Source organism: Antedon mediterranea, chromosome 2, assembly GCF_964355755.1.
Source record: "Antedon mediterranea chromosome 2, ecAntMedi1.1, whole genome shotgun sequence".
Lineage (NCBI taxonomy): Eukaryota > Metazoa > Echinodermata > Crinoidea > Comatulida > Antedonidae > Antedon > Antedon mediterranea.
Window position 1 is genome coordinate 2,678,442 of NC_092671.1, and position 10,711 is coordinate 2,689,152.

At 35.6% G+C, this 10,711-nt stretch overlaps 2 protein-coding genes across 3 annotated transcripts; one reads left to right on the forward strand and one right to left on the reverse strand.

Annotated features, from left to right (window-relative positions):
• Positions 1-4,215: 4,215 nt before the first annotated feature.
• Positions 4,216-6,850, forward strand: LOC140040046 (large ribosomal subunit protein uL23m-like). Of its 2 annotated transcripts, none has more exons than XM_072085694.1 (4): positions 4,216-4,312; positions 5,066-5,194; positions 5,753-5,909; positions 6,092-6,843. In XM_072085694.1, exons 1-4 carry the CDS (start codon positions 4,293-4,295, stop codon positions 6,239-6,241), a joined length of 456 nt encoding a protein of 151 aa, XP_071941795.1. In that variant the 5' UTR covers positions 4,216-4,292; the 3' UTR covers positions 6,242-6,843. The 2 variants fall into 2 exon arrangements, with proteins under 2 accessions (XP_071941795.1, XP_071941796.1); XM_072085695.1 differs by having other exon boundaries at positions 4,223-4,230; positions 6,092-6,850.
• Positions 6,795-10,106, reverse strand: LOC140040045 (NADH dehydrogenase [ubiquinone] 1 beta subcomplex subunit 8, mitochondrial-like). The gene is made up of 5 exons (XM_072085693.1): positions 9,993-10,106; positions 9,347-9,588; positions 8,904-8,971; positions 8,345-8,435; positions 6,795-7,750 (listed from the first exon to the last, which is right to left on the reverse strand). The coding sequence occupies exons 1-5, from the start codon at positions 10,072-10,074 to the stop codon at positions 7,664-7,666; spliced, it is 570 nt and encodes a 189-aa protein (XP_071941794.1). The 5' UTR covers positions 10,075-10,106; the 3' UTR covers positions 6,795-7,663.
• Positions 10,107-10,711: the final 605 nt, after the last annotated feature.

Below are 10,711 nucleotides of genomic sequence, written 5' to 3' on the forward strand. Positions count from 1 at the left end.
ACTCTAGCCTAGCTAGGGTCTGGACTACTGATACTGACTAGGTTACATGGCCTAGCTTAAACTAATATTAAAAACTTAAAAAGTGAGTATTAAACATTATCTTCATTGAAATGGTCTTATTTATATAATAAAATACTAAATTTTAAACTCCTCTGCCTAGGCCTAGCCTATAGCCATGTATGGGAAAATTTACAGTTCGTTTTCAAATTGCGCAAAGGTGTCATATTGCGCAAGAACTATCTTGCGCAATTTACAAATTGTGCAGCGCAATTTAAAATTGCGCAAAGATTTTCTTGCGCAATTTGAAATTGCGCAAGTTGATTGCGCAATTTGAAATTGCGCAAAAAAATCCTTGCGCAATTTGAAATTGCGCAAATAATTCTTGCGCAATTTAAAATTGCGCAAGGATTTTTTTGCGCAATTTCAAATTGCGCAAATCGTTCAAATCGCGCATAACATATTCACCGAAATGTGTGTCAGCCTTCTTGTTTTGATTTTGGAGCTGGATTTTAAACTATATAGCGCCACCATACGGCAGTCTTATTATAAATTTGCTTTCCAAAATCTCATCAGCTTTTTCCCCTGAAAAAAAACATTTTTAGTCCTAATTTCCGAATCCGAATTCATTGACCGTTCGTTATTAGCACGACTCTCTGAGAAGATCATATTAATTATTTAGTACAATAATGTAACATCCCTCTTCTTAAGGAAAAGTTGCGGTTATGCATAAGTGGATATTATATAATAATAAAGAGTTTAATATTATTATGTTGTCTGTGGTCATTATTGTTATTCTCTTGTTATAGTTAACATTAATATTCATAAAAACAATCACTGCTCAAATTACATAAGTGTTCATTATGATTATTGTCCAACATAACTGTATGTCCATGTAGAGTATGGTTATCAACACTAAAGTCTCAAAACGATAATAACTCACGAACAGTCATTGTTCATTAAACGTTTTCAAACAGTATAAAAATTAACTTTCTCTCTAAACAGTTCTGTAACACAACTATTTACAAACGTGAAGTATCATGGGTGCTTATATTGTAGTTTATTCCATGATGTGGTCCTTGAATTTCTCTGGCATAGTGTGGGTTCGTTCAGGTCTCGTTTGCTGGGCTGGTATGATGTTTGTCTTTTGTTTCCCAGTTATTTGTGGTGTGATCGCTTGTTTTTCACTAGGTTGTTTGCTCAGGGTGCTAGTTGGTGTAGGTCGTATTTTTATTCGATCTCGCTGGTATTGTACACCTTTTGGTGTTATTACTGTGTAGTTGCGGTCGGAGGTGCATTGAACAACTTTGGCTGGTTGCCACATACTTTTTGGTGCTTTCTGGAACCTGCATTCCTTGCTGACTTCAAGTGGTGGTGGTTCAGCATGATATTGAGCGTATGCTTCTGTACGATGTGCTTTAGCTTGGATATGATTGTTGTTTCTCTGAGTTGGGAAGTTTATGCTTGGTACAGAGTTCTTGACTTTCCTGTTGCACATTAATGTATATGGTGATGGAATGTCTGATGATATGGGGGTATCTCTCAATGCGACAAGAATTTCATATAAACTCTTTTCCCCTTTCTTTGATTTCTTTAGCATGCTTTTGAGTGTTTGTATGCTTCGTTCAGCTCTCCCATTTGCTTGTTGGTGGTGTGGTGCGCTTGTTCTGTGGATGATTTCGTGGTTGTTGCAGAATGCTTGCAGTGTTTCACTTGTAAGCTGCGATCCATTGTCTGAAATGATTGTAGTGGGATTTCCAAACAGTGAGAATATTGTTTCGAGCTTGTTGATGACTGTATTGCTCGTCGTGTTTATCATTTGGTCTGCCCATATGTATCCTGTGAAGTAGTCAGCTGTTAATAGGTATTGCTTTCCTTCAAATTCAAACAGGTCGATTGCAATAATTTCCATAGCTTCAGATGTATGAATGGGTTTTACTGGTAGTTTTGATTGGCTTCTTTGGTGGGTTTGACATGCATCACAATTGTTTATGATACGTTCTATGTCTGCGTTAATTCCTGGCCAGTATACTGATTGTCTGGCTCTCAGTCTGGTCTTCTCAGTTCCTTTGTGTTGTTTGTGGAGTATGTTTAGGATTCTTGGTCTCATCTCTTTTGGTATGATGATTCTGGAGCCTTTGAGAATTATACCATCGTGTATCGCTAGTTCGTAACTATGTTGCCAATACGCATTTGTAGTTTCGTTTTTTCGTTTGGCCAGCCATTCAGTATAATTTTGCTGAGTTCTTGTAGCATGTTGTCTGCTGCGGTTGCTTCTTTTATTTTATCTAAGACGAATAATTTCGTATCAGTCAGTTCGTTAATCTGGACATCAAGATCAGGAATTTGAAATGTTCTCTGATTAGTGTCTATGCAGCGCGAGAGGCAGTCTGCTATCGGGACTTCTTTGCCTGGTACATATTTGATTGTGCCTTTGTAATCCTGCATTTGCAGCATCAGTCGTTGGAGTCTGCTTGGCATTTTTGAGATGTCCTTCTTGGCGATGTCTTCTAATGGTTTGTGATCAGAGCAGATTGTGAATTCGCGTCCAAACACATAATATCTGAAGTGTTTTATGGCCCATACGACAGCTAGTGCTTCTCTCTCAATGTTACTGTAATTTTTCTCTGCAGGAGTTAGCGATTTTGATGCGTAATGTATTGGTTTATCTTGTTGCATGAGCACTGCTCCAAGGCCTTTCATGCTCGCATCACATTGGATTGTGATCTCTTTCCTGGCATCAAAATAAGCGAGGACTGGAGTGTTTATGATGGCGTCTTTTATGTTGTCGAGCGCTTTGTCATGGCTCGATGTCCATTCATATACTGCATCCTTCTGTAGGAGCTTCCTTATAGGCTCTGTTAGATGGCTCAGCTTCGCAAACTTGGACAGATATTGTACTAGTCCCAAGAGCGATTGCAATTCCTGTTTGTTGGCAGGTGCTTTTATGTTCTGTATTGCTGTTACCTTTGCTGGATCGGGTGCAATTCCTTCTTTGCTGAGTACATGTCCGAAGAGCTTGACGTTTCGCTTGTTAATTTGGCACTTATCAGGGTTTAGTTTGATGTTTTCCTTTCTACATGCTTTCATGACATCTTGTATGGCCTTCTCATGTTCATTATTGGTTTTGGCTGCTATTAAGATATCATCTTTGATGCAGAAGACATTAGGAATATTGCCAAATATGCCATCTAGGTCCACTTGGAAAACGTCTTGTGCAGATATCAGTCCGAACGGTAGTCTTGTGAAACAAAATCTCCCGTAAATTGTACTGAATATTGTCAATAGTTGTGATCTGTTGGTAAGTGGTATATTCCAATACCCGCTTCGGAGGTCTAGCGTTGAAAAGTATTTCGCCTCGCGCAGATCTGGGAGTATGTCATCTAAGGTTTTCGCGTAGTAGTGTGGTCTTTTCACAGCCTTATTGAGGTCATGAGGATCATCAAATTAGAAAGTCAAAATCATAGAGGGGATCTGCTAATACTATAGGGGTAAGGGGATAGATTAATTGACTGAGCCCTCTATAGGAATTAATAGTTTTGACTTCCTAGTTTGGAGGGGGCACTGCTCCATGCTGTGAAATGGCGTCACCCAGTTTGACCTTTTAACCCTGTATTTCGATACTGTGTTTTGAATGCAAATTGAAGATTGCCCGAATGGAAGCTGGATAAAAGCTGTTACGAAACCTAGAATAATGGACTGGTAACGCTTACAGTTACAGTACGCAACACCTCAAAACATTATGCATGGGATGAGTGAAATCTTACAATATATAATTGTTTTCTTAATCAATCAATTTTTTAAAAACAGATACAATAGGGCTCTCATCAATTCCAATAATACGTGACAACGTTGTAGATCTGAATTATTTTTACATAAAAAGTAGGCCTATTGTAGTGAATGACAATACAATTTAATACAGTAGGCCTACACAGTTGATAATACTAATTTAGTGCTAAAAAAACTTCAATGCATTATATTGTATTATCCACTCAGATGAAGAGATGAAGAAATTGCTTGAATCTTAATCATAGATAAATTGAGCAGCAGTTTATTTTTTATCCATAAACAAATGTTCAACTTTTAAAGAAATGTAAGATGTGGTCTCACTCACACGTCAGTTCCAGTAACTTCTATCTCCTCTAGTTCCCGTCGTAACTAACATTATCATACTCCATAATTACGTCACACGCGATCAATCTGCTCGACTCAACTTGAGGGCGCTCACTCAAAGTTAAGCATGTGTCTTTTATTGCCTGAATTTAGTAATATTAGTCTTTTTAACTATCAGTAAGATGGCAAATATATCTAGAAAGTATGTGTAGACGTTTATTTTTAATTATGCAATATGTTTATTCTAATTTATTTATATTTATTGTGCTGTGATGCCTAGTCTGGTCGTAAGAATTCTGTAGGCCGGCGATTTTGGTTTGCTTCTTTCCCATCCATCCAGCCTCCAGGAGGGGCGGACAATCACATACATTATGCGGTTGTTGTTCTGAAAGTCCAGGCCTAGGCTAGTCACAACAATTAAGTCTTAAATACCGCAAAGCATAGGATAGTGCCAGCTATTAAGCTAGGAATTTTAAGACAAAAAATAATGTATAATGATTCCAGTTATATTATTTTGGTCCGGCGGGGGGGATAGTTTTACCTTAGGCTTAGTTAAGCATAATAGTTAAGCTTAGGCCTAGTTATATATATATTTTTTTTCACATTATTGATTGTCTCCATCCCCGAAACCTCGACTAAGAAATACCGGAATGGTGTCCGGCGGGGGATAGTTTATTACCATTAGTTAAGGTCTAATGTAAAGCACCTAGAGGGGTCAGTGATCCATTAGGCGCTATATAAATACTGTTTATTATTATTATTAATAAAAAAAAATATAAAAATAATTAGGCCTAGGCCTACAGTACTACTTACTAGAGCCTAGGCCTAAATAAAGAAAATAAATTCTGTAGGATAAAATAATATTAATAGGCCCTAGGCCAAAGGTCATTATCGCATATACATTATTTATGGGACGGTACTGATTTTTATTTATTTTAATCTTCCATGCATATAGATATCCGTTATATGTGGCTGGGAATCCACAACTCCGGATATTTTTCCCAAAGTTTTGGATGAAGATTGTGAAATGGAAAGAAAGCAGACCTGTGCCTCCAAATGTCGTTACATTTAATTGTTCTGTAGAGTGAGTAATTCTTGAATCTTGAATATATGAATACAGTAGAACCCTACATTTAGCATACTCCTATTATTTGCTTGATACTTTGCTTGATGTTAGTTAACGGGTCGGTTAACAAGCTAAGTAGCTTATATGACCCTTCCTTTTCTTTCTATGCAACAAAACTTTAATTACTGTATAGATGTTTGGGGATCTGGGTATGAACAATATTTGTTTTATTAAAAGATATCAGTAATGACAATATTTGAGTTTGGATGTTACTGCTATTTGATGTACTTATAAATGTGAAAAGGGGAAAGTGTCATAGACATAAAAATGAGGCAATATCATGCTTTTAGGTAGGGTGCAGAAGGTGTCCCTTTAATAAGGGATTCTACTGTATAAAATACATTATTATACATCATATTCTAGCTCGTTCTATTACAATCGCATAGTTTTCTACTCTAGCACCCTCTATCACAGCAATTTAATTGCTTGTATACTGTATTATACTTGATCGTAAAAAAAAGTAACCCCACATGAAATTTTTTAACTTATTTTTGTAAACTTTTTTCCGATATCCAGAATGACAAAGTTTGATATTCAAAATTACCTGGAGAAAATTTACGGTGTGGAAGTTGCGCAAGTGAACACCTTCATTAAGTACGTGAGCTTAGCACGTGATCATCGTAATAGGAGATACAAACCGAAGGATGATTTTAAAGTTGCATTTGTTACACTGGTATGTATAAAGGCTTAAAAGTGCCACCTAGAATGAAACTCCAATTTCATCAACATCTGGGTGGCACTTATAAGCTTCCATATACTTGTACTAAAATATACAAATGATCTATTTAATGTAATTTTTGATTTAGCAAGCAATTTGTTAATCTATACCTCGTTTTTTTAAATCCCATTTTTTAGGCTGGAGAACAGACGTTTACTTTCCCGGATTTATTCCCAGAGAAAGAATCGGAAGAAGATAAATTGATTGAGGAATTAAAAGAAAAACAAAAAGAAAGTGAACTAGAATTAAAGCAACGTGGTGGCGTACCAAGCTGGTTTGGTATATGATACATCAGACTGTTTTTATAGAACAATTATGTTATTGCTGGATGAATAAGTTTGGTTAAAGCTTGGTTAGCGCAATGGATGTGAGTTGACCAATTACAAACGACAGTTTGCTTACGTCCTCGTTATTTGTCAGACCATTTTTTTTGTGAACAGGAACTTTGTGCTCAACAGAAATGCATTTAAAAAAAAAATTAACCAAGATATAATTTATTAAGTAATAAGACAGTTATTGGTGTATTCGATTTGATGTTTAATTAAACAAACAATGAATGAAAAATTCAACGTTGAATACACCAAAACTTTGAAGATTTTTTACTGTATAAACAATGTTGGATCTTTCCATATGTGATTAATTATAATCGGTATGGACTACTGTAAGGGGCCTTTCACACTGGTACCGGCTGGGCAAATATAATCACATCAGATCTCAATGTTTTTACGCGATGGGTGAATAACTGAATGGCTTGTTGTGAATGGTATATCCGCAATTTGACCCGACCCTGAAGTCATGATTGCAACACAAAATAAATAACATTAATTCAAAAAATAATAATAACCTTGATTTAAATTGTGTATTTATTGCAACAACATACTGTAACTATTTTGAAGTTTATTTTACATTAAACAGAGATGCATTCTAATAAATGGATAAAAATAAAATGAATTTCTTTAGGGATCATGTCAAAATTATTCTACTGCAGTAACATGTGATCTTAGTTTGTTCAATTTAGAATTTTATGATTCATTAACTGCAATACATGGTTTGTATGAATACTTACAAGAGGCTTGATAAATATTTTCTAACCAGGTTAAAGAGTCCTACTAGGATGCAATAACGCATGCACAAGATGTTCCATCGTGATATGATTGGTCATTGGGCTTGCGTTTGCATCCAAGTTAGAACAAGCTTTAGTTAGTATAGTTACTGCAGTAACTGCAAATAATAATTTTGACATGGTCCAAGTTACTATAGTTTCAATCTGGTTGAGTTTGTCAATTTAGGTTTGCTTGCAGTTGTGCAGGATGTCTCGTGTTCATGAAAAATGTCATTCTACTAATAATTCCTCTCTAGTATGTAACACCTCATAAATTGGTAGTATTCCAGAGCCCATGTATGCTGGGCCTTACGAATGTAAACCTCATGGATGTTTACTACTACATGTCTGTCTACAGTATTTGTTTTCTAATAATCATCAACCACCAGGTTGTAATTTATAGTGATATATTGGTGTAGTAGCGATGCAATAGTTGATATATTTGTGTAGTAGCGATGCAAAAGTTTCATGGTGATCAACAAATATCTTCTGATATTCATCTTCTAGTTGTACAACCAGCTGCAAAGTTTTCTTTTAACATCCGATATTATAACAGCATTCATTGTCAATTTTCAATATGTATAATTCATTCCACCTAAACAAAAATCTAAAACTTATAATGCGTCTTTCCATGAGATGCTATTACGCCCTGGTTCGGTATTACTTTGTTGTTTTCGGGATACTGTTTCGGGACCTATAAGGTATTAATTAAGCGTGTTAATTAAAATTGAATATAAAAATGTAAATAATATAGGAATATCTGCAGGCGCTATGATGTAATCGTCATTGGTTTAATTGCTTGTATCCTTCAACAAGATACTTCACTTTAATTACCTCTTTCTTCGGATGGGACATAAAACTGTGTACAGACATTGCACATGTGATGATGATAAAGACTATGGTACACTGTTCAAGAATTGTCTATGTGTTTATCATGGTGCTGTACTTGGCCTTCTGGGAGAACAGTAAAGAAGAAGTCACCCGGTATAAAGAAATGAATCCAAAGGGGCCCCAGCCCAGCTAGGTTTTAGAAATTACAAGTAAAAGACAGGCCATTAGGCTAAGTTGAGCACTTAGTTTTAGGCCAGCCGTCAGCACCCTTATTTAAATATCCTGGATCCGCCAACAAGACTGTCCATATTACATACTTTTCCCCCTTTCTTCTTCTTAGGTATAAAGGCCCCTCCCCACTCTAAAAAAAAATCCCCCTCACTCATTTGTTTTAGCCAAGGTCAACTAAACAGAAATTGAAAAATATTTGTCGATTAGTAATAGTATCAACACTTACTGCAGGTAAAAACCACTTGAATAAATATCCAAGATAATAAATGAAGAGAATAATTCCAAGAAAACCAAAAAACATGCCAGCCTGTTGTTTCCTGAAATACACAAAAAAAAACCAATCAGAATTTATACATGTTAGGCTTTTTTTCAACATTAATAGTAAATATAAATTATTTATTATAAAACAAATAAAAGATCCACCTCTGGAGTCAATGGAGATTATTCATACTCAGTAGTATAAATTACACAAACTAATAGTGATGTTAGTATAGTAGTCTATTTCGTGCCCAGCTTACCTGGATAAACCAACAATAGCCTATGCTCTCCAGAGGGAGGGTTTAGATACGAAAAGTTAAAGTTCTTAGAGCACTCCTGGACCATAATGGACTAGTACGCAACCATGCCCTCATGTGGAAACGTTCCACTATCATCATTTCGGAGAGCACGGGCTATTGTCGGTTTATCCAGGTAAGCTAAGCTTGAAATAGACTACACGGTTGCCAAGAGTTCACACTGTATTCTAAATCCTAAATTTATAGTTCGCCATCATACTGTAGCCATACCTTGAATATTTCATTGTTTTTGTAGTATTAGGTGTGTATCTTTTAAGAAAATCTTCTTCTATGTGTAACTGGGGAAAAAGAAATTATAAATTAAAACGGTAAGCAAGAAATGAAATCAAAAAGCTTGTTGAGTAAGGGATGTTGTATGATTATGTATGACTTATTCATACGAACATATAAAACATGACAATTTATATAAAGTTCTTCTACAAGTATTACCAAACATATTGTCGAAACATAACACACCCCACATCCACTGGTTTATATTGACATTGTGGCTTCGGTCTGGTATCAGGAAAGGAAATGGATACAAGTTCTCCATTTCTTTTGAAACTTAGGGGCTGGCGATAAATAATGTGGGTGTAACTGACCAAGATTAGCATCAAACAAGAGGCTTAGTAGGTATGTTTAATGAAGGAGTAAAAACAATAACAAAAACATACAACATCTCCAAAATTTCTTCTTTCCTCTGGGAAATCCCAGTCAGCATGAGGATTTCTAGAATCCTGATGAACTTTATCAAACTTTGGATAATCTCCCCAACCTATTCCATCATCTGCATAAGGTTCGTAATCTTCTAGTCGTATGTTGTACTTCTTGGCAGCTGCAATTCTGTCAGCTTCTGTCTTGGGATAAAGTTTAGGCATTCCTCTTTTGGAGCTGTCTCCAAAAAATGAATCTGAACCTGAAAAATATTGTCATCAATTAATTTTGTTTAAATGAATAACTAATTAATATTTAATAGATAGGTCTAACAACTAGTAGTAGTAGGCCTAGGGCTAGCTAGGCGAAGTTCTGTGACCTCTCTAGTGTAAGCATGAATGGTGATGGGGCTAACTTACTCAATTATAAATATATATTTATTAGGCCTCTAGTCTTAGTAGACTACCTAGCTAGGACTAGCCTAGAGTAGATCCTTTCCAACTCAGCCTAGCCTCCTAGGCTAGGCTAGCTAGCTAGGCCTAGGCCTACCTAGGCCTACACTTACACTAGCCCCTAGCTAGGCCTAGCCTAGTAGCTACCTATACCTAGGCCATATCTACACAAATTACTATAATAAGCAATTAAAAAGATATATATGCAACTTACTCATGCATGCTTTTTGGGATACACGGACATTTTTCAGCAAAGAAAGACGAAATAACTTGGAGAATCGACCGGCTAGCGCCATTTTGTTGGTTCACGATCGAGTCTCTCTTTCTTTTTCTGCAGTGCGCCCTCTCTATAAATCTATCTATATCATCAAAGATCTTACATACTATACTAATTATCGTCGTGCTATCTTATAAGCTCTAATATCTTTGATATTATGATATACCCAAATATTTATGTTCCCAACCCTCCCCCATTTTTTATTTTTTTGATAAGATTTCTATAACAAAAACCAATGTAAAAAATGGGATGGTTAATGAGACTGAAAAAAAAAATTGTTTAGGGCCTAGCCTCTATTAATTATTTATACCACAAGTGACAATCATACCAAAATAATATTATTACAATACAGTACTACTAGAATTAAATCAGGCAAATCATAATCTAATCATAATCATATCATAAAAACAACAATAAAAATGATTTTAGTTTAATAGTACTGCATTACCAAAGCAGAATTCAAATACTATAGGATGGCATACTAGTATAATTTTAAGTGAAAGAAGAGGGTAGAAGGAGTCCTGATAGATAATTAATGTTTCATGAAAGTCCTTAATGCATCTTTATTTTTTATAGACATAAAATGCATAAAAAAATTCAATCGATCACTCTTTTTATAACAGTAAACAAACAGAGCGGCATGGCCTTTGATCAAA